The sequence below is a fragment of the Sorex araneus genome, chromosome 1 (genome assembly GCF_027595985.1).
Source record: "Sorex araneus isolate mSorAra2 chromosome 1, mSorAra2.pri, whole genome shotgun sequence".
Lineage (NCBI taxonomy): Eukaryota > Metazoa > Chordata > Mammalia > Eulipotyphla > Soricidae > Sorex > Sorex araneus.
Window position 1 is genome coordinate 166715230 of NC_073302.1, and position 24927 is coordinate 166740156.

General features: G+C 37.1%; 1 protein-coding gene across 1 annotated transcript in view; it reads left to right on the forward strand.

Moving 5' to 3' along the window:
• The window catches only part of ADGRV1 (adhesion G protein-coupled receptor V1), a 534581-nt gene that overhangs the window by 219686 nt on the left and 289968 nt on the right, over positions 1 to 24927 (forward strand). Inside the window, exons 79-83 of the mRNA XM_055138625.1 lie at positions 1400 to 1584; positions 9550 to 9799; positions 10313 to 10452; positions 12409 to 12569; positions 20321 to 20421. Of these exons, the coding sequence (XP_054994600.1) occupies positions 1400 to 1584; positions 9550 to 9799; positions 10313 to 10452; positions 12409 to 12569; positions 20321 to 20421 (837 nt within the window). The remainder of the gene's footprint in view (positions 1 to 1399; positions 1585 to 9549; positions 9800 to 10312; positions 10453 to 12408; positions 12570 to 20320; positions 20422 to 24927) is intronic.

The following is a 24927-nucleotide window of genomic DNA, read 5'->3' on the forward strand; positions in this document are numbered from 1 at the left end:
AAGCATACTGCATTTTTCAACAAGTATTTCAGTAGTTTATAAAGGAATTGTGCTCTGTCTTCTACCTTCTCTTTTATTTTCATATTGTCTCATAGATTTATCTTTTTCTGTTATGTTTTCTCTAAGTGCTGGAGCATTTCTAGATCTTCGATTTTGTTAGCATTCACTTTGTTTTTTCAGTATTCAGCAGGCTGCTCCCTGTTTTTTGGTGATTTTCGCTTTGAGAAAATTTAATTCCATACATAGTTTTCTCATTTTCCAGTTTTTTTCTTTTTGTCCATTTTCCTTTTTTGTATTTGAGATCTGTAAGTTGCAAAATTAGATCTTGAGTTCAGCTATGAATTTTGCTTACCATCATTTCTGTAAACCTACAAAACTACTGGGAGCATGAACCAATGAATTCAACTGGTAAGACAAATGATTTGAGTTCATTATTAAAGGCACATTCTAAGTACATTCTAAGTTCATTTATAAAGGTTCACTCAAGTTTCAAAGAAAGCACAGGGTATAAATCACAAAAAATAGATGACTAATTTTAATTTAAAAAAATTTCTTATGTACACTAGGGTATAGTGGAATAAGTAGTCAGTGTTTTCACATCATGCTATCTCGGACCATAAGTTGTATGTAGCCCAGGTCATCTGGCAAGGAAACACATCACTTTTCCCCCTCTTCCTCTTGGAACAACAAATAACCTAAGGTTTCTGTAGAAAGACTCATCTTTAACAAAATGTAAGAGAAGATGTAGTTTCTGGCTATTCTTGATTGGAAAGGATTTTTTTCATTTATTATTTTTGAAATTCAGTGACGTGATGGCTTCTGTTGACAGACTAGAAAATTAAGAATAATCTTATATTGCTAATGTATTAAAAGAAAATAATTCTTGGGCACATATTAAAGTGTAATTAATTTTGACTCATGATGTAGTTAAGATTATATTAGTCAGGCCAGAAAGATAGTACGGGAGTTTGGCACATACCTTACACATGGCCAATCCTTGATCAGACCCCATAGCGGTATGGTCCTCTGAGCACTGATAGAAGTCACTCCTGAACACAGCTAGGAAGACCCAGAGCAATGCTAATTCATGTGCGGCCCCAAAACAAGCAAACAAATAAAATACTATATGATCAATTAAAGTAGTTATTGGTCTTTTATATCGTTATCAAACAGGCAATATTCTGGTGATTTTGCTCTTTATCATTTATTATTGATGTTTTATAAAGCACAAATGGAAACATTTGAGATATAGTAATTTGCCTTAAATGATCTGTAACTTCATCCTTAGCCTTATTTTGTTATTACTAATAATTGTTATATGCATTCTCTTATTGCATATACATATCATTTATGCATCTTGTTTTTGAAAGTTCATTTTTATGCTTAAACTTTTTTCCAGATAACCCTTGAAGGAAAAAGCCAAGTATTCAGCACTGAAAGCCGAAATCTCTTCTATGAGATTCTTTGTGTGCTTATTAACCCTAAACGCAAGGATACTAAGGGATTCAGTCACTTTTCTGAAGTGACAGAGAATTTTGCCTTTTCTCTACTGACTGATGTTGCCTGTGGCTCACCTGGTGAGAAGTAAGTAATTTGAAATAAATAGTGCGGCCTGTTTATGTATGCCTTCACAGTTAGCAAAATAATGTTATACAAAATGGCATTTAGATGATGCAAGTAAATATTATGCAGTCATTGTACTCTATCTATTGGGGAAATGAATTTACCCAATTAAAGAATTTTAGTTGTGCGCTGGATTTATGGTTCATTTTATTCTTTTGGAGGTAACTCTCAGGTACTAGTGCCCCAAAGTTGGAGTCCAGTGGCAGAGAGTATGCAAGAGGGAAAGAGAAAAAGAAAATGTAGACCCGAGTAGAGTCCATTGGTTGAGCACAGGCCTAGCATGTGCCCCTTTCACACAGCCCCCGGGCCTCACTGCTGGTTGTAGCTCTGGGGCTAACCCACCCTTTGGTTGTCAACCTGTGCTGGCCTCAGGCTCTGGCTCTGCTGTGTGTGGGTTGTACAGAGGAGAAGAGAGAAACAGAGAGGAGGGGTGGGGAGTGTAGGGGAAAGAGAGGGTTTGCTTCTTATTTTTGTTATTAGCTTCAATTACTTTTGTAACTATTCAGAAGTTATGGTGTTGTAAATTATACTCATAAGGCAAATTGAATTGTAGTACAGTGTAATATTTTGTTGCTGTTCAACTTACTGTAAAAATGGTTGATAATAGAACATGCTTATAAATTCAGATACCTCCCAATTCTCAGAATAATATATAATAATTGAAATACCATGTTCATGCCTGTTTATATAAATATAGAGTTTGTTATGATTTACCTTTAACTGCTGGTGTCAGTACTCATTCAGTCATGCTGAAATTCAGAGATCACTTAAAAGAACGCATTTAGAAAAGCTGATATAATAATTTATATTATTTCTACATACAGGGCCCTTTATGAAACACTAGGTTAATTAAGATATTGATTGAATATATAAAACTTTTAACTTTGGTTTTTAGATTGTAAGACACATGAAATTCAAAAAGATGGACATTTTAGATAAAGGATTACTAGCAAGATCAATGGATAAAATAATAAATAATATAATGTCATTATACTTTAATAATTATTACATCACTATACCACCTTTGCTGTACTCTTGAGATTATATTATAAGAACAATATGAAACGGACTTTTTGTGGGTAAAAATAGTATAAGATACTGGAAATTTCATATGGCTCAAGCTAATACTTAGTAAAGATTGTTGCATGTATTACTTCCTCCTTACAAAAAATTATCATAAGTAGCTATTCAAAGGTATGGTTAGAACTTTCATTGTTTATAGTTAGATATGTAGAAGGTAGGGCTATAGAGCTTGTCAAAGGCACATGATTAGTCCATGGTGAGGCCTCGTTCAATCCCAGCCTTCCTTAACTTTATAGCCTTTGGGATTGTATGTTCAGAAGAGGCTATAACCACTTGCTTTGTAAACAGATTTCCACTCTCAGCCTCATGGATGCTATATCCAAGGCCAGCGCCACAGCATAACTTGAGGGTAAAATACAGAACTAGCAGGTGGCTGAAAACAAACGACTGGTTAAAGAAGCTTTGGTATATCTACACAATATGGAATAATATGCAGCTGTTAGGAAAGATGAAACCATGAATTTTGTTTTTAAGTGGATAGTCATGGAGAGTATCATGCTATGTGAAATGAGTCAGAAAGAGAGGGACAGACACAGAATGACTGCACTTATTTGTGGAATATAAAATATTATATGAGACTGACACCCAAAGACAGTAGAGACAAGAGCCAGGAATATTGCTCCATGGTTGGGAGCCTGCCTCATGAGCTGGGGGAGAAGGCAGCTGGAATAGAGAAGGGATCACTAGGTCAATGATGGTAGGAGGGATCCTTCGGGATGGGAGATGTGTGCTGAAAGTAGATAAAGAACTACACATGATGCCTTTTATTATCTGTATTGTAAATCATAATGCTCAAAAGGAGAGAGAGAAAGAGAGAGAGAGAGAGAGAGAGAGAGAGAGAGAGAGAGAGAGAGTATGGCGGAAATTGCCATAAAGGCAGGGGTAAGGGTAGGCTAGTGGGGGGATACTGGGGATACTGGTGGTGAAAAATGTGCAATGGTGGAGGGGTGCGTGTTCGATCATTGTATGACTGAAACTCAAACATGAAAGTTTTGTATCTCACAGTGATTCAATTAAAAAAAAGCACAGAACTAGCATCCTCCTCTTACACTGTTTTTTAACCCTATTGAGTTAATCCTGGGAATTGAGGTTTTCTAATGAGGAGCTTTGGAATATCATATGAGAAACTTTGTGTATATAGGGGCCAAAGTGACGGTACAATAGATAAGGTGCTCACCTTGCATGTGGCCAATCTGGGTCCATATGGGGACACTGGGAAGTGCCCCATATGGACCCTGGGCACTGCCAGGAGTAGTTCCTGAGTGCAGAGAGGAGTAGCAAACATCCAGTGTGGCAAGAAAAGAAAAGATAGGAAAAGAAAAGAAAAGAAGAGAAAAGAAGAGAAAAGAAATGAAAAAACTTTGTATAGCATTTCAGGATGTGCCTTCTCTAATCCTTCCCATGGTTTTTAGATATCCATCCGGGAGCATCAATGAGCAGTTTAGCTTACCGTAGTGCCATTACTCAATATCATTATATTTTCATAAGAGTATTTTTTACAATGATTTAATTGATATTCATTGAGCATATTTTTAAGCTAAATTTTACATTAGGCTCTGTGGTTTCCGAAACTGTTCTTAGTAGGGTGTCATACGTGAAACATTCCAGCATCATACCTTCCACCAGAATATTCATTTTCTTCCATCATTGTCTCAGTGTTCATTCTCCTTCCCCGCTCACTGTGGTCAGCTTCTGACTGAAGATCAGTTATCAGCTTGTGTTGCCTTTGGAATTTGTTGTTCCCCTAGTATGACTCTTTTTATACTGCACATGGGAGAGATCATTCCTTGTCTATCCTCCGTTCAGCCTGGTACTCTACAGATCCATACACATAGCAGAAGATTGCATGGTTTCATTTTTTTTTTTCTTAAAGCTAAGTAACATGCACTGTATATTTGTACTCAAGTTTCATCATCCAGTTATCTGTCCTTGGACATTTGGATTGTTCAAATTTTGCCTAATGGGAATAGTGCTGCAATGAACACAGGAATACAGATGTCTTTTCTGAATAGAGTTTTGGGGCCCTTTGGACCAATAAATGGAGTTACTTCGTCTTATTGAAGCTCAATTCCTAGTATTTTCTGAGGAGTGTCCAAATTGCTTTTCAAATATAATGTCAACTGGACCAGTTGAGATTCCTACTGGAAGTCCCTTTTTTCCCCTCATTCTTGCCAACACTGGTTGTTTTTGTCTTTGTGAAGTGTGCCAGTCTCACTGGTGTGATACAATATCTTATAGCTTTGGTTTACATTTCCCTGATATTAATGCAGAGAATTTTTTTGTTCATATACTTTTTGGCCATCTGTATGTCTTCTTTGAGCAGATTTTTACTTATCTATCTCCCCAATTTTTTGGTGGGGATGATGTTTATAGATTGTTTCTTTATGTAAGTTTACACTAAAGTGACTGTATACGTGTGTGCGTGTGTGTGTGCGCGCGCGCGCGCACTCAAGCACGTGCGAGTATACTCAGTTAAGAACTATCCCTTGACCAATTTCAACTATGTTATTCAGTAAAATCAAATAGTCTATAGCTTTGAATTCATCCCTCAAGGCTCCTCTTCTTTTCTTTTCATTTGTTTTCCCATGTTTATTAACTTAGTTAAGAACATCTGTGAAAATAGGTATCCAGCTGGGAATGTTGGTTCCCATGTCTGTAGCTTCAAAAGTCGGGTGAGAAGTAAAGAAGATGTGAAATATATTAAAGAAGTGGTGGTTTGTGATTTTTTGCCCTAATATATTCCCAGGGTTTAGAACAGAATCTGATACATTGTATATTCTCAGAAGTCAAGGTATAATGTTAATGCAATGAATAAGTAACGTCACATGATTTTTGTCATGAATTTCCTTTCCATAGACTTATATTTCCTCTGAGTTATTCAGGAAGAGAAAAACACTATGTACAGTGGCAGTCATGCAAATACAGTCATGTGTTTTGAGAGAGCATAAGTTTGAGAGATCAGTTCTTTAAGGTTGAATATAAAATGAGCTAGGTAGTGTGTGTGACAGGAGTGTATGTGTGTATGTTTGTGTGTATGTGTATGTTTGTGTGTGTGAGAGAGAGAGAATCTAAAATCATTAGAATTTTAGAGCCTTCATGTTAAGTACTGTTTTAAAGGTTAAAGAATATGTTAAGTTAGTAACCATGAAGACAGTAGAGATAGGAAATAAATATTTAGAAAAGAGAAGATGGAGACTAATATTGAGGCAGGGATATGAGATGAGATGATGTTACTTTAAAATGATTAGCTAGTAGAATTAAAATATAGGTGAAAATGTCTTCTTTGTTTCTATTTATAACAGAAAAGAAGGAGAGAACTGGAGACTTTTTTCCTCGGAAAAAATTAAAGACTTTAGCCATTCTAATATGCATTAGTTATCTTTATAACGAGTCTAAATTAGTTATAAATTATAAATTAGTTATCTTTATAACTAGTCTAAATTATTTATAAATTATAAATTAGTCATCTTTATAACTAAGTTATCTAATATGCCAGTGATCTTTCTCACAAATCCTCATTTACCAAGTATTACACTTACTTACATTGCTCTGACTCTTCAGCTTAATCATTGGGGATAGGGGTGCAGCCAAAATAGAAGTAGTTGTTGACCTTTCTTCCCTTTTGGCAAATTTGCAGCTCATTAGCTTTTGAGATTCTTTAGCTATGGATTAAAAAATTGAGATTCATTTTTAAAAATTACAAAATGGGGCCAGAGAGATAGTATAGTGGGCACGGTGCCTGCCTTGCATGTGACTGACCTGGGTTTGATATCCGGCCCCCCAAGCCCACCAGGAGTGAATCCTGAGTACAGAGCTATGAGTAAGCCCTGAACACAGCTGGATATGGCCCAAAAATCAAAAAGGGGAAAAAAGGGGGGGAGGGGATTTCTTTTTTTCACGCTTGTAATTAAGTCAGTGCTGCCTGTAAAAATTGTTAATGTTTTCCAGTTGCCAAAATTCTTTACTTTGAGGGTTTTCTACAGAAGTAACCTATGATGCATTTTAGCTTTTTTTGTTTGTTTTGGAGCCAGAGTCTAACATGGGCATTGCTTACTCCTGGTGCGGTGCTCTGGAGTCACACCTGGGAGTGCTTACGGACCCGATGGGGTTTCAGATTCAAACCCCAGTCAGCTTTATCATCTGTACTATTTCTCTGACCCCTTTGGTCAACTTTCCTTTCTTTCTCATTTATTTTATGTTTGCCTGAGGGGCATACCTGGTGATGCTCAAGGGTTTCTCTTGGCTCTGTACCTGGGAATTACTCTAGGCAGTGCTCAGGGGACTGTATGGAATATTGTGGATTGTACCCGGGTCACTGCCTATAAGGCAAGCCACCTACCTACTCTACTATCTCTCTGGCCCCCTTCAGTCTACTTTTTTACTTAAAAGTTGGAGATTTCTTTCTTAAAACTTAGTACAGAAATTGCAAATGATTGCTATAATACTTCCAAAAATTGTGGTTAATCTGAGTTACCAGAAAATATACAGAAATAACATTCATTCAGTAACAAAACTCTATCACCAAATAAGTACCTTTTTATCTTTTTGGAATTTTGGGACCACACCTTGCAGTGCTGAGGAATTGTTCCTGGTTCCGCATTCAGGAATCACTACTGGTGGTCCTCCAGGGATCATATGGGATGCCTGGGGTCAAACCCAAGTCAGTTATGTGCAAGACCAAGTGCCTTACCTGCTGTACTATCTCTCTGGCCCCAATCTTTTTGTATCTAAAACTAAAAGATAAAACTGAGATGTTAATTGACATTTATGTGAGAATAGGGGTGTAGAGCTTTTTTGAAAAATTTAGGCACATAATTTGCAATACTGTCAATGATGGGACTGCATCGATAGCACAGCGGGTAGGGCATTTGCCTTGCACATGGACGACCTTGCACATTCCTCCATCCCTCTCGGAGAGCCCGGCAAGCTACCGAGAGTATTCCGCCCACATAGCAGAGCCTGGCAAGCTACCCGTGGCATATTCTATATGCCAAAAACAGTAACAAGTCTCACAGTGGAGATGTTACTGGCGCCCACTCAAGCAAATTGATGAACAATGGGAGGACAGTGCTACAGGACAGTGCAATATGCATTTGTTATACACTGTCTTAGGCAGTGTTGAGGAGTACTTACGAAGAGTGAAGGATTTGAAAATTGAGCATAGTGATGGAGTCTAGACCAGCCATTAGGGAGACAGGTGGCACTAAAGGCCTGGCTGAAGGTGGGCACTGAACTATTGTAGTGGCATCTGTCTGCATGTTCATGTCCGTTCCCCACCACACTACATGGAAAGCACATTGTTTAATCAAAGTGAGTGTGTGGAAGTGCACTGATACAGAAGACTTTGCTTTCAGGGAGTGTAATAATCTTTGAAGTTCATAATAGTACTGAGAAGCAAAGTCTTAAAAGTGTCTGAATGGTGAAGGGAGGTAGAAGGCTGGTTGGGAGATCTAGAGTGGCAGATTTCAGATGAGTCACCAGCGAGATGAAGGAGACTGATCTAGAATAGTAACAAATGATGTTTGATCATCTGTGGTAGAGTCCAGGTACTATAAAGATCGAGGTATTTTAATTGGCATTTTGGATATAGGTGTCCTGAATGGCTCAATTAAGGATAGAAATTTGAAATCATTAATTCAAAACTGTGGGTAACTTTATGAAATACTTTTTAAAGAGGAGGTATAGTTGGTGGGGAAAGTTTTTCTTTCTCACATTATCCGTTTAACTATTTTAGGGGTCTTAACAAGGCATATTTAGCTATATGATAGAATATATGTCCTTTTTATCTATTTAAGCCTATATAACCTTTAAGTTATAGTTTTTATCATAAAGTGCTCCAAATTTTTCCAGGTAAATTTCAGATATAATTCGTCTTTATATTCTTTCATTATAAACACGGTGACTTCCTAAGAAAAATGTTGCAGATTCTCTGGAGGGCTCGTATAAACCTACCGATCCCTACAGTCCCAAGCATACACTGCAGATTTGCCTCACTGAGCCAGCCTAGAGACCTGAATTTTTAAGCAAGTTTTCTAGTGATTTTAACAAATGTGGCTTGGGAAGAATTTCATTGAGCACAGGATTTTATTCCTAGTTGTTCAAACAGAGGCTAAATGGGTAAGGATCATGGTTGAGACAGCTTTCTCTCTCTTCCATGACTGAACTTACAATGTCCTGATAGTTTAAAAAGTGATGAGAATGCTCTTGATGAGAAAAAAGTTCTGAATATACAATGTTCTTTTAATTTTGTTTTGTTTTGTTTTTGGACCACATGCAGCAGTGCTCAGAGCTATATGATTTTTAGAATACTCTTAAATAGAGGGTTTCAGTTTAGAGATACATACTTTCCTTAACCTTTTATAAATACCCATGCTGATATGACTAATACCAGAAGGTACATTTTATAACCACATATTTCATTTGTTATCCCTGGAACTGCGTAAGAAACCCATGCTTTAGATTATAATGAGGGTCAAGCAAACGTGCTGTATAAAAAAAGAAGATAATTAACTATAAAAGAACTAAATCATGCTCCCTACTGCTTCCAGGTTGGTCAGTGTACTTATATAACAGAGCCCTAATAGACCGGAGTCATAGTACAGTAGGTATGGTGCTTGCCTTGCACACAGCCCACAGGTGTGATCTCTGGCACCACATATGGTCACCTGAGCCTGTCAGATGTGATCCTTGAGCATGAGCCAGGAGTTAGCCCTGAGCACAGCCAGCATGGTCCAGAAATCAAAGAGAACAGAACCTCACTGTAATGGATTTTACCAAATACAGTTGGATAAACTTGTACAAATACATGCTTTTTTTACTAGACCCTTTACTTTTCTGTTGCAGAAGCAAAACCATCTTTGACAATTGCCCATATTTGTCCATTATGGCTTTTCACTGGTATCCTCAGCAAATCAATGGGCACAAGTTTGAAGGAAAAGAAGGAGACTACGTTAGAATTCCAGAGAGATTATTGGATGTTCCAGATGCAGAATTAATGACTGGGAAAAGTAAATGTGAATTGGTCCAGTTTATAGAATATAGCAGTCATCAGTGGTTTATAACGGGAAACAGTCTTCCTGCCTTGAGAAATAAGGTAATCTATCATTCAGAAAGTTATGTGGTTGGAGACTTTTTTTTTACTTAGCAGGCATACATGGAAATGCATTTGCTTGATCAGTTTTGTGGTGCATGTTACAGAGACATATCCAGTGAGATAATTATGAAACGTGTTCACCATAGTTATAAACTGTAGAATGTTTAGACTAAAAAAAAATGGAAATATTTCTTTCATGACTTGTGCTTTTCACACACATTTGCACACAGATGCATGCACTGACATACATAAGGAGAAAATGAAAAAAATTAGTTTTTACTCATTTGAAATTGAGTTATAACTCCACTCATGCTGCATAAATGTGATTACAGTCAAAGTTAGTCCTGTCAGCTGAATATTATTCAGTAGTTGAATTGAGAGTAGAGGGCTAGCATTGGAGAATCATATAATTCCCTGATGAAGGTCACTTGAAAAATGAACCACAGTCCAGAATGGGTAGTTCAGTCATTACTTAGAAAATATATTACAATCTCTGTTCTTTTACTATTATAGGTATTATCTTTGAGTGTGAAAGGTCAGAGTTCAAAACCGCTGTCTGACCATAATGAGGTTCTCTACAGGATTTATGCTGCTGAGCCTAGAATTGTTCCCCAAACCTCTCTGTGTCTCCTTTGGAATCGGGCAACTGAAAGGTACCTACTAATAATTCTCTAACAACAGGATCTGGCCTTTCCCTGTTCCAATACCATTGACCCTACTATTTTTTTTTTTGGACTTAGATAATGCCCTTGGGCTAGACTGGATAATAACCTTTACAATAAAAGGACAAAAGAAATGATCTAATGTTGTTCAGGTCATAAATGCAGACAAATGAATTGTTATCTGCTTAATATATTATTTCTTTATTATTATTACTTTCAGAGTTGTATCAAGGTAATCCTGCTCTGAATTCTGGCTAATTTGTTGTGCAAAATGGAATTTCTTCTTACCAGTTCCATTTAAGCTATGATTTTGAAACAGATGCTGTCAGTTTTGAGGTATTTTTTGAGGTATCATGATTTACAATAATATTAATGTTTTAACGGGGATTTAAAACTCTGTCTTACATATGGTTTGGAACACATTTGGGGACTAAAGTCATATACAGAAATGAGCAGAAGAGAGCAATTCTTTAAATATTGACTGAAATCCTTAAGTTTTTTTGACCTGTTCTCTCAGTGGCACTCAATTAGTGCTATAGTATCAGAAAGTGCTAGCTGGGATGGAGGGTTGAAATGTTTCACTAGATTTTGTTATTACTGACTTTCAGCCAAGCAAAATAAAACTCTGAATAGGATTAACTTCTTAGTTGGTTCAGAGATTTTCCTCCAAACAGAAAAATCCTGATAGTCTTTTTGTGAAAAAAAAATAATTTTCAGTTGAAATTTCTAATGTCTGATGACAGGTCTTAAACCTAATTCATAGATACTCTGAAACCCTCACTATGTAATTAATAATGAGTGTTTTAAGATTGAAAATGAGAATGGTTTAAGAACTTTTATGTTCTTAGAAAAAAAAGGAATCAAGAGGCACTGAAAATGAAGAAATTCAACCAGTAGTTTCTGATGAGTGCTCAGCATGTGATATTATCTTTTAGTTACTGTTAAGGCAAAGATTTTTGTGCCAAATTTGCGAGGAAACACTTGAAAAAACTTTGGAAAACAGTTGTATAACTTAACTGGATAAAACAATGAATAAGGAAGGAATTTAGGAAAACACAAAATTCAAGGATTTGAGAAGAATAATACTTACAATGATTTTTTGGTAGAGCAGAGTACTGCTATTGAAAACCATAGTGGGGCTGGAGCTATTGTAGTGGGTAGGGCGTTTGCCTTGCACGTGGCTGACCCGGGTTCCATCCCCAGCATCCTATATGGTCCCTCAAGCACTGCCAGGTATAATTCCTGAGTGCAGAGCCAGAAGTAATTCCTGTGCATCGCTGCATGTGACCCCCAAAAAAAGGAGAAAGAAAGAAAGAAAGAAAAGAAAGAAAGAAAGAAAGAAAGAAAGAAAGAAAGAAAGAAAGAAAGAAAGAAAGAAAGAAAGAAAGAGAGAGAGAAGGAGAGAGAGGAGAGAGAGAAAGAGAGAAGGAAAGAGAGAACTTTCTAACTCTTTCTAGTTAAAGAGAAAAAGAGAGAAAGAAAGAAAGAAAAGAAAGAGAGAAAGAAAGAAAGAAAGAAAGAAAGAAAGAAAGAAAGAAAGAAAGAAAGAAAGAAAGAAAGAAAGAAAGAAAGAAAGAAAGAAAGAAAGAAAGAAAGAAAGAAAGAAAGAAAGAAAGAAAGAAAGAAAAGGGAAGAAAACCATAGGGAAACATGCTTTCAACTTCGGTCCTGCCATATTGAGAGGCACAGCTTCTTGGGTATTGGGCAAGCATTTGTAGATTTGGTTAGTATTTAGGCTGCTTCTAAAGATGTTTTTTGGGTATGTCATGTCATGTCCTGGACAAGATGTTCCCTCCAGTGTTAGTTCTCTGGAACTAACATATAATCTGGTTAAGTCTTGAGTAAATACTTAGGTTTGGTGCTTTATTTATTTTTTTCTTTAAAAGCCATCTCAACACCTTAAGTATTGATGAAAGGAGAATAGTGACGGTTGTGTTTTTGCCCTAGCTGGTTGTCTGACAGTCAGTTTTGCAAAGTGGTTGAGGACACTTCAGACTACGTGGAATGTGCCTGTTCATACATGTCTATGTATGCTGTCTACGCCCAGACTGATAACTTGTCTACTTACAATGAAGCCTTTTTCTCTTCTGGATTTATATGTACCTCAGGTCAGTCGCAGTATTTCTGAGTTAAAATTTTTCAATATTTGGAAAATAAAAATACATTTTCTAATCTCTTATTTATTCAAAGTAGAGATATACTGAATTCATAAGTATGAAGAGAAAATGAATGTTACTGTTGTTTTATTCATTAACTTATACAGTGAATATTTATGAAAGTCAACTTTCAAATTTATTTTTAAGAGATCTTCTAAAACTTTGTGTCAAATTCTTTCAGATTATCAATTTCAAATTCACTGTCATCAGTGCCCTAAGAGAGCCATTACAGTAATGGCAGAAGGTATATGAAAGTAGCTTCTTTCTGACACATACAGGGCATAATTTATAAGACAAATTGAAAATAATTGTAGGAGCTTTTTTTAATTTTTAATTTTTTAATTTTATTAGAGAATCATTGTGATGTACCGTTACAAACTTATGAATTTTTGTGTTATCATTTCACTCACACAGTAATTGCTTACCCATCCCTCATTACCAGTGCTCATTCTCCTTCACCAGTGATCCCAGTATCCCTCTCACCACACCCACCCCAGCCCCCACCACTCCTCCCTGCCTCTGCAGCAGGGCATTCCTTTTTTCTCTCTCTCTTTTTGAGTGTTGTAGTTTGCAATAGAGATATTATTAAGTGGCCTTCATGTTCATGTAGGAGCTTATTTTTAAAAAACAGTTTGAAAAGTCTACTGCAGATACTAAGGAAGCAGGAAGCTTGGTTTTAATTCTGACATGATGTAAAGATTTTAGATTTCCCTGACTTTGTATTTATAGACATTATTTCGAGGAAACTTGGCTGAAAGTAATAGAAGACAGTTCAAATGTCTTAATATGCATAATTCCAAGGTTTATTCATTCAGCCCCTCAAAGGTGTTGTCAGAGGTTCTCTGAGAGAGATTATCTCTCAGAAAGTTTTACATGATGTTTTTTTTCAGTCTTACCCTTACCTCGTCTGGAGATGTAGCTCTTCACATACGAATGTCTAGACATTTTGAGGGAAAAGTACTTAATTTGAATCTTGTTTTAAGAGCAGTAAAATCTTTCCTAAGGGCCGAAGCGATAGTATGGTATGTAGGGCGCTTGCCTTACACAAGCCAACCTGGGTGTGATCCCTGCACCCGTATGGTGCCCTGAACCCTGCCAGAAGTGATCCCTGAGCACAGAGAGTCCAGAGGAAGCCCTGAGCATTGCCAGCCATAGCTCTACTCCACCCTCCTTTCCTCCAAAAAACCAATCCTTTCCTGAAAATTATCTAGAATGTTTTTTGCATATTTCTTTTAGGAGAAGAGTGGTCTATGATCTTTCTTGAACTATTCTTCATCAGGAAGATACTGATAAAAAATGTAGAAAGCAGCAGGATGAGATCAGGAAGTTTTTTCTTGTAACACTGTCTCATTGCTGAACCTAGGCCTGATATATAATGATTTTTTGTTAGTTATTGATAAATAAATACACTGCATTGGTATGACATACTCCAGTAATGAGACGTACATAAGGATGTGTAGAGCATGTTCATATGTTAGGCCTCAAATCATCTCATTTGAAATAAAATTATTAAAATAAATGCTACTTTAATAATAGCAGTTGTTCTAAGATAAAGCATCTATCTTCTTGGCTTTCACTCAGAACAATCTAATACAGCATCTCTGCTCTCCCCATACCCACACATCTTTCTGAAGTCACAGAAACATTCTGCATGATCCAGTACATTGGCCACTAAACATCTGGTTATTGGGTCCTTAGAATATGACTGGTATAAGAAATTCTTAATGTACCTAATTATAATTTATCTAAATATTAAATTGATTAGCCTCATGAGGCTAGTGGCTATTGTACTGAACAGGCTTAACACCTGATTGCTGAAGGATCATCTCCATCAGTCTCGACCATTTCTTCAGAAAAATAGGACATACTATTTTCCCTTATAGACAGTAACTACTAAGTACTGTTTGATGTTGACTTTCGTTCAACCCAGAAAAGTTTCAAGTCCAAAAAGTTTGCTCTTAGCCAATTACTAGTAATAAACAAAAGGGTATATATGGAGCCAATAGAAATTATCCACTTGAGCCAGAACAATAGAACAGTGGGCAGGGTGTTTGCCTTGCAAGTGGCTGACCCGTGCTTGATTCCAGGGTAGAATTCCATCTAAGGGTATGTCGCTTTCTCTTTTCCTTTGCTAGTAATCTATAAAAACAATCATATTAAATTTATATCTTAATTATCTTTCTAGTCATTTGTATGAACACAGTATATATTAAGCTTACAGGGTGTCTCTTCCTGGGGACGTCTTGCTATAGGTCCCAGACAGTCCTTAGGCTAGCTTAGTTTTTCCTAACCCCAGCAGGTTCTTATTCAGTTACTTCTTCTGGGGTCATGTCAGTTTGTTCCATGACCGTGCTCTTAACTTACTATACTTCTATGGTGGAAGTGCCTGGCGGACTTGGGTATGCTCAGGAGCACTGTGGTGGGTGTAAACTCAGTAAACCTAAACTCACTGAGGGCAGAGTGGGGTGGGGTGGCAGAAAGGACGAACCAATGTTACTTCTTAAAATGTTTAGAACTATAATCCAACACTCAGGGTGGTAGAAGATAGCCCAGTGGGATGAGTGCAAGTTTTGCACTTGGGGAAGCTGGAATTTGATCCCTGGCACCACATGGTCCTTGAGGAGCCCCGAGAAGACACCCAAGCACTGCTGTCTGTGACCCAGCATCTCCTCCCAAATCAGATAATGGTTAAATAGTGATAACTTGAATTTATTTGGGTTTAACTATAGAGAAAACAGTTACAAAAATTGACATAGATTCAAAATTTCTAAGTATTTCAAAGAAATTTTCATGAGAAAAGTATTTCCACTGGGCTTGTGGAAGGGTAAGCTTTATATCCCACTAGAAATGCTATCAAAGAATAGAGATGTTTACGTATTCACTTATAAAAATATATATGCACAGATGCAAATATTTAAATATTTAGATACTTAAATATCAACAGATGAGAAGATCTTTAGTCCACTATGATAATAGGAAAAAATTGAGCTGTTCTTTAGTCATCATAACTGACTCAAAACTCTCAATGTTATCATTTTTTTAAAGGTGATTTATCTGTCCTCTCACTTTGGAATTATACAGCAAGGTCATTTGTGGCAGTGAACTAATTAACGGCTCCTTTCCAAGTGAGTCTATAACCTACATAGTGAGGAAGACAAAAAAGTAAAGAAAAATTGCTCAATTCTTTGCTTCCTTTTTTGTTCACAATTGTTAAGCAGTTTATTAAAATACTGTTTAGACTACACTTTTATTTAATACCTAAATTTTGTGGGGCTGGCAAGCTAGTATAGTGAGTAAGGCATTTGCCTTGTACACGGCTCACTGTGTTCAATCTCCAGAACCTCATCTGGTCCCCTGAATTCTCCCAGGAGTAATTTCTGATTTCAAAGCCAGGAATTAATCCTGGACACCAGTAGAGTGTGGCCCAAACATCTCCTCACTCACAAATTTTATGTATAACATCAGGTGAATGGCCCAGCATGATGAAATGCTTGCCTTGCGTGTGCAAGACTCTGAATTTGAGCCCTGGCAATTCCCCCACCCAGACTGGTGATCCTGGGTGTGCAAAGGCCCTTGGCTACTGCCCTGAACACTAAGCTCTTGGAACTGCATTGCTTCTCTGAGCTTTTCTGGAAGTTTTCCCTGCCTCCTTCTTCAGCACTGCTGGGGGTGGCCCCAGTTAAAAAAAAATTATAGTGTGTTATACTGTGTGATTTGCATGTTTATACTAAGGGACTATAACACAAGTTTTCTAATAAAACTGACGTAAATTTATATTACGTATACAGATACTCAACTTTCAGTAAGAAACAAAAGAGAAATGTTTAGTATATACCTTAGAACCTTGCTATGAAGTATTTCCTTAAATCTGAGGTATTCAGTATCTTCCCCAAGTCGAGTTTAGTATATACCTTAGAACCTTGCTATCAAGTATTTCCTTAAATCTAAGGTATTCAGTATCTTCCCCAAGTCTAGTTCGAGACTGGGGAACAGTCTGCTTTTTTCTCTCCTAAATAAAACATGCACCCAGATAAAGTACATGCACCCACAAAGTACAACATGACTGACAATAAGTATTGCAATTTAACTCATTTTCCATCACCAGCTTTGAATGCAGGACTACCACCAGGTGTCTTGCTACCATTTCAGTTGGAGTCTTATATCACTATCACTTGTCATCCCGTTGCTCATCGATTGGCTCGAGCGGGTGCCAGTAACGTCTCCATTCCTCCCTGTCGTGTGCTAGTGTAGTCCAATGGCGTCTGCTCGCTTCAGTTGGAGTGCAATATACTTAATTCAGTTTTCCTGATGATAAAATGGGGGTGTTACAGAAAACTTCCAAGTGAAGTTAAAAGACTAAATAAACTCTTCTTATGAGCAAGAAAAAAATACTTCCGATTCATTTATTTTTCTTGTATCGAATACTAATCCTAATGTAATTGCCTTACATTGTTATCTACTACAGTGAACTTATGATAAAGCACATTAAAAAAAAACCTTTGTGGTTACCAACTTTTTAATAAATCTTTCATACACACACACACATACACACACACACACACACACACAATCTTAACTCTTGAGCTCACCCTAACTTGATCATAGAAAATTCCAAGTCTATAAAAGCGAGTCTGAAGTGAAAGCTTCAATAGGCTTTTGTGTTGGTTTTTTTTTTGTTTGGTGTTTTTTGGGGGGTGGGGTGACAGGGCACACCTGATAGTGCTCAGGACTTCCTGATGACCCTGCACCCAGGGATCACTACTGATGGTGTTTAGGCGACCATATGGGGTGCCAGGGAGCAAAATCAAGTTAGCCAGATGCAAAGCAGATGCCCTACCTGCTGTTGTATTGCTCTGGCCCTTAACGCCAACAATTTATAGACTATAAGTGCTAAGTAAACATGAAAAATCAGCTGAATCCTGTAGTTTCTGGATTATTCATGATTCTAGCGGGCTGGATTTTGTAGGCAGCCCCAGAACCTGTACACTTGTTCAAAATACCCCATGGCAGACTTCCTTGAAGGGGATTATTTGATTTTTTTTTTTGGCTAAATTTCTAGCTAAAGTCTTTGATTAATTCATAGCCTAGCTTCCTGTTTTGATAGTTGTCTACCTTAGTAAGACCTAAACATACTAAAAGCTTTTCCTACAAGGACTCATGAGGGGCATTTCTGTAAAGATTAATCATAGGACTCAAGTGCACTTTTGCAGAGGCCCACCCAGACACCTTAACCCAATGTGTGATTTGCTTTAAAAGTTTGTTGCATAGATTTAGAGCAGATGAGAAAACCAAACGGTAAATGAGTGCAGTATCCTTTAAGAAGCCTTGGCATATTTAGCTCGTGCTTGCAAAATATATGAAGGAGCATCATACAGTCATGCCAACTATGGTTTGATTATTCCTTGAAAAAAACAAAACCAAACATCTTATTGAGAGCAAGACTGGAATAAAAGATGTAATAGAAAAATAAATGGGTTATTATGGGACCAGAGAGTGAGGACAGCAGGTAAGGCACCCAGATTTGATTCCTAACACCACGTATGATCCCCTCAGCACTAGCGGAAGTGACCTGTGAGCACAGAGCGAGGAGTAAGCCCTGAGCACCTCTGGGTTTGGCTCTCCCTCAAAATAAATAAGTAAATAAATAAATACAATACAATTAAAATTTAAAAAGTAGGAAATAAAAGTATGTAAACACTTTTAATTTAAAATAAAAAATAAAATTTAAACACATTTTTTAATGAATTGCAAGATAAAAGATTTGTGTGTTAATACTGAGCTTCTGCCCATCCCTTTATAGCAATATGAATAAGTGAATTCATGTACAATATTTTTAAAAAGTAAGATTTTCCCTCCTTCACTTAGAAATATTGATGAGTATACTAGGATATCATCTCAAGGGGAATGGACTGTTTCTGGTTTTATCACTCAATAAAATCAGGTTGTTTTATTTTTTTATTTTTTAATTTTTTTCCTCTTTGCATTTTTATTATGTATTCTATTTTGATCTCTATAGAAGTGCAAATTGGTTTTATTTTAGTTATTTTTTTAAAAAAAATTTTTATTAGTGAATCACCGTGAGACAAAGTTACAGACTTGCAGGTTTTTATGTTTATGTTTCAATCATACAATGATCGAGTGCCCATCCCTCCACCAGTGCCCATTTTCCACCACCAATGGTCCCAGCATCCCTCCCACCACCCCCACCCTGTCCCCATCACCCCACCCTGCTTCTGTGGCAGGACATTCCCATTTGCTCGCTCTCTCTTTTTGGGTGTTGTAGTTTGCTACAGAGGTATTAAGTAGGCATCATGTTCAGTCTATAGTCTATTTTTGGCCAGTATCTCCCATCCCTAGTGGGCCCGCCTAGCACCCTTTGCTTGGTGATTCCTTCTCTATCAGAGCTGCTTTTTCACCTAGCATGTAAGGTCAGCCTCCAATCTGTGGAGTACTCCTCTTGGTACTTATCTTTACTATTCTTGGGTGTTAGTCTCCCATTCTGTTACTTTATATCCTACAAATGAGTGCAATCTTTCTATGTCTGTCCCTCTCTTTCTGACTCATTTCACTTAACAATACTTTCCATGTTGATCCACCTATATGCAAATTTCATGACTTCATCTTTTCTAACAGCTGTATAGTATTCCATTATGTAGATGTACCAAAGTTTCTTTAACTAGTCATCTGTTCTCGGGCACTTGGGCTTTTTCCAGATTCAGGCTTTTTCCAGATTCAGTGCTGCAGTGAACATATAGCTTCAGATGTCACTTTTACTATACTTTTTTGCATCTCTGGGATATATTCCTGGAAGTGGTATTGCTGGGTCAAATGGGAGCTCAGCTTCTAATTTTTTGAGAAGTGTCCATACTGTTTTCCAAAAGGGCTGAACCAGTCGGCATTCCCACCAGCAGAGAAGGAGAGTCCTTTTCTCCCCATATCCGTGCCAACACCAGTCACTTTTGTTCTTTTGGATGTGGGCTAATCTCTACATTAGGTTGTTTTAGAAGTTCGTAATCCCCATGGTTGTCACTACTTAACTATTCATTATAGATACAAAGTTCAGTTACTGAACCTGAGTTTTGGTGGTATCATGCACATTTTTATGTTTAAAAAGTGCTACTCACATCTCTAAATCTCGCTATTGTGTCAAACCACCTGCTCTTGAAACATCAGAGTGGAATTGGATTCTTTTCCAAAATAGTAAAAAATGTTACGTGAATGCAATGAAAATCAAATGCTTAATGAATGAAATGATACGCCTGTTTAGTATTCATGGGCAAGTGCACCTATCTGTTTGAAAGCTGAAGTTATACTTTGGTCTAACTAATAAATTAAATATTTTGAGAGGCCAGAGTGATAGCATAGGAAGTAAAGCACTTGCCTTGTACACTGCTGACCTGGGTTCCATCCAGGGCACCATAGATGGACCCTAGGCCCCACCAGGAGTGACCTCTGCTTGCAGATCCAGGAGTAAGTCCTGAGCACTGTTGGGTGTGGTCCCCCAAACAATAACAATAACAATAATAAATACTTTAGATGTCATACAAACTGAATGGATTCCAATTGTAGCCTTAACATTGAGACGCCGTGAACAGCCACAGCATTCTTGTACTTGAGTGACTGTTCCAGAGATTTTTGCCATACTGCTGTTTGTCTGTCATGGTTCCAAATGCACACGTGTTTTTTTGTTGTTGTTCCTACAGGTCTCTGCCTGGCTGTTCTTTCCCATGTCTTCTGTGCCAGGTATTCCATGTTTGCAGCTAAGCTTCTGACTCACATGATGGCAGCCAGCTTAGGTACACAGGTAGGAGATCTCTGGCACGTCCGGTGTCTTATTCTGTAATCCTTGAACTGAATACACACATTGAATCTCAGTTCGGTGGAAATAAATTTGCTTCGCTTTGTCATTGAGGATAGTTGTAGAGTATAAAGATGAAATGAGAGTATCAAGCCTAAAAGAGTGTATTTTGTGAACTTCTTTCTATGGGAAAGTATGTCTATGGCATTGTTTATGAAAAGCCAGTGCTTCTTGTCATGACACTTTGTATTGTTAAGTGTCACTGTCACTATCATCCCATTGCTCATCGATTTGTTCGAGCGGGCACCGGTTGTTAAATACATATGCCAAATGCATTCTACGGTGTAGGTGATGAAAATTAACTTGTGGTATTTAATCAATTTGAAAAATATAAGCTTTGCTTCACATTATTTATATAGGCGCATTAAAGTATCAGTACTTTAAGACAGTTGGACAAGATGTTTAATTTTATATAATGGTATAGAATGCAGTTTAGTAGAACATCACTGAAAAATTATCCACCTTTTTGTGTCTGTGAAAAAAGTAAACATTGACTCATTTGTCAGCATGTAGCCTAAAGCACATTGTTTAAAGCATGCAAAGCAAATAAAAAAGTAAAATTTAATATCTCCTCTGCCAATGAGGAACTAAATGACATATATCATAGCTATAATTTAGTATGGTAAGTATAAATATAATCAATTTACAAGCTATTCTGCATTTAGTTGAGCGCTTATTTCTCTGTGAAGGTCAAGGAAGTGCTACTTGAGTATTTAAAATATGAATATAATGAGAATTTCACAGTTTGTTACCAGGACATTGTGGATTTAGATAAATATTTGTATGATTACGTAGCAAAATGCATCCTCACTTCCACATTGAGGCTATAATAACAGATCCAGACAATAAGAATACACTATATAATATTATTTTTGAGATTTCATTGAAGCATTATTTTGCAAAATGAAAGCTCCCATTTTCTAGGTATGTAGGGGCACATTTGGGATGTGAGGGCACATCTGGGATGCAGAAAATGCTGCTTCTTGATTGGGTGCTGGTTGTGTGCTGACATTGGTGCACATAAACTTACTGTGCTGTAGACATATCTTGTATACTAGCTTGGAATGCTAGCATGTACTTCACTGAATCTAAATGGAACTTTGAAAATAATTTTTGTGGTGATGCTGAAATACAGAATGAAAACTTACTGAGATATTGGGATTCCGCTCTTATATTTTGTCCCCAAAGTGAAAATGACATGTACATGTCATAACTCTGTCTTTCAGTAACACTTAGGTGCTGGATTCCAAACAAAGAATCCCCAATTATGCTTTTAAGTCAATTATGGGAGATAAGAGTTGTTACCAGAAGGGGATTCAAACTGAATTTGATGAAGCTATTTATATTGCCTTGGTAACCTATCTTGGCTGTGATCTTGCTTTTGCTTATTGAATGTAAGATCTTAGAAAACCCGCCTTCCATAATTAGAGTTTGCTTGGCTGTATTCCCCACCCACTCTGGTGATTTTTTGGCAGTGATGTTTGTACAAGTCTTAATTATAGCATGGTAAAGTTACAGACAATTCTTCAGTGTCTTAGTAGACAAATTTGCTCATGTCTAGCGATGTGAAAGAGAGAACCTGGATTTTGTATACTTTGTTACTTTGCCTTCTGATTCACACAGTACCTAACTAATATTAATTTTGAGAAAAGTGATTAGTCAAATCCAAGTTATTTTTCAGTTTGTTTTAGAATAGATGAAACAGTGTGACATGAGAAATTCTTAATTTATAATATGTGATTAAAAAACAAAAAAATAATTTCCTAAATTTCTTATTGGATTGGGGCGATAGCACAGCAGGTAGGGTGTTTGCCTTGTACGTGGCCGACCCGGGATTGATTCCTCCGTCCCTCTCGGAGAGCCCGGCAAGCTACTGAGAGTATCTCATCCGCACGGCAGAATCTGACAAGCTACCTGTGGCATATTCGATACGCCAAAAACAGAAACAACAAGTCTCACAATGGAGATGTTACTGGTGCCCGCTCGAGCAAATCGATGAACCACTGGATGACAGTGCTACAGTGCTACAGTTTCTTGTTGGCAGGAAGAATGATTGATTGAAAAAATTATTTCCTGCAAGCAGCTTGTAGGTCTGTTTTTCATTATAAAATTAAAACTAAATTAATGATAATAATAATTTTCCTAAAACCCTTTTACAAAATTAAAAAAAAAAAATCTTTCTCTCAAAAACATGGGTAAGACAGAGCTATAGTACAGCAGGTAGGATGCTTGCCTTGCATGCCGCTCACCTGGGTCCCGTAACCACAAAAGGTCCCCTGGGTTTATCAGAGATCTTTGAGTGCAGAGCCAGGACTAAGTCCTTGAGCACCACTGGTATGGATGAGGAAAGGAGAGGAAGAGAATAGAAAGGAAGGGAGGGAAAAGGAAGGGATAGGAAAAGGAAAAAAGAAAAGGAAAGGGACTTCAAGAATTTCGGCCTAACTGAGAAATCTTAAAATTGTGCGTAGATGTCCAGAACTTTGCCGACATAAAGTTCCAGCCTTTAATCTCATATTTGGGATCCTCCATCAATAATATGTGGACATCTTTGGATCTTACATTTTTTCCAGAGAAGCCTTCACAACTACAGGCTCAACCTGTGGTTCTTTGGCAAAGGGACAGAAACTTCTGTAGCTGATACAGACTTTTGAGTAGCGAATGCTTTGCACACAGGTCTTTCAAGCCCATTCAGCTTCGAATATTTATTTCTGACCTGGGACTTAGTTAAATGGATTTTGTAAGAAAGGAAAGAATGGAAATTGTGATATTTTCTGACTTCCTTTCGGAGCAACGTGAGTCAGTGAGTGAGGTAATAAAATGTGTTCTTTTGATTCTGCCTCTCCACTTCAAGAAACATTCATGATGTTACATATTTATAATCTTTTAAAATTATCATATATAGGAGGATAGACAAGAATCCAGAGATTGTTCTTGCTTTCAAAGATTCCATTTTAACCTGGAATTTCTGGCACTGAAGCATTTTTAAAAATCTCTGGCCAAATAATGCCAGCAGGTGGCAGTAGAAGATTTTTTTGGGTGCTTGTGGGGGAGGAGGGGGCCACAAAACTAGTTTTCCGTCTCTAGCAAAGTTGAAGTACAGTAACAAATTTTGATTTGGACAGTGTTCCTTCGCAACAGAGTAAAGACATATTTGTGGGTTCTTGCCATTGTATTTTTATCCCCCCAACTTTTTTCCCCAAATTTTTACTAAATGAATTTTCAAATTACTTTAAGAAGGCTTGTACACCACTGATTTGAGACATATATTTCTATTATAATTAATTTAGGATTAAAAATATTCTTATCCATATATTTATAAGGTAATAGGTTTTCAGAAGTGTGCTAACTCTATAGGAAATGTACTTAATGACATTTCACAGAAGTTCTGAGATACCATCTTGTAAAAAAGTATATTGCTTTTCGATACCAAATTAATATTTTTTATCCTTAAAAAGGATTAAATGGCAAGAAATTGCAATACTATTCATTCTGTTCACTTTAAGAATGTAATGAAAAGAAGCAAGCATATTTTTGTGGTGGTAAAGTGATTATTTCTCAGAAAAACATCTAATTCTATCTTTGGAACTTTTATCTTTGAATCACATTGACAGCCCATGTGTGTGCTGATAAGATGGGTAAACAACTGGGACAAAGGACAAGTTTGCATTTCAGGGTTCTCAGTTCTGGGGGTTCTGTCAGGAAAAGCAATCCTCCAAATCTAAAAAAAGAACAGAAGTTTCCTCATCGAAAACACTGCAAGACAGAACAGCATTTGCTCTGATAAATAAACTTAACAAAGGGAATTTTTTCCTTTCTTCTAATGCCTTATGCACATTTTGTGAAGTGAAGTCACATTTATGTAAAAGAAAATTTAAATGAATGATTCAGTGTACAGCCATCTTATCTGTTGCACAGATTCACATGATAGTAAATATCTGAGAATTTGAAATGCTTAGGTAGGCATTGTTGGTAGCTGTAGAATGTGCAGTTGAACTTATATAGACCTTCTCAAGATGGGGCCAGGGAATTGCCCCAAATTCAGAGATCTGTTCTATGTTAGTTAGCAAAAAAAAAAAAAAAAAAAAAAAGTCGTGTTTTGTCTGGTTTCCTTACTCTCCAACATTTGGCATTTCCGGGACAACATTTTATTTCCTAGGTAGGACTCTGCTCAGATACTCCTACCAACAGATTTTGCTTTTAATTTGCAATGTATCTCTTACTCTTGTTGAATATTTAGCATGTTTGAGACTCTTTGAGGATTATTGGCTGATGTGACTGAAGCCAGAGGCCTGTGCAGCCTCTTAAATACTGACACTTTTTGGTGACTTGAGGGCCTGGTTTCTTAGCCTGCCCCTCACCTGTTTTGCTGAGAACTGCCAACTCAAGGAAGTTCATCATGCATGTAAGGGCTGGATACATATCTCTAACGAACTTTAATTGAAGGAGAGTAAG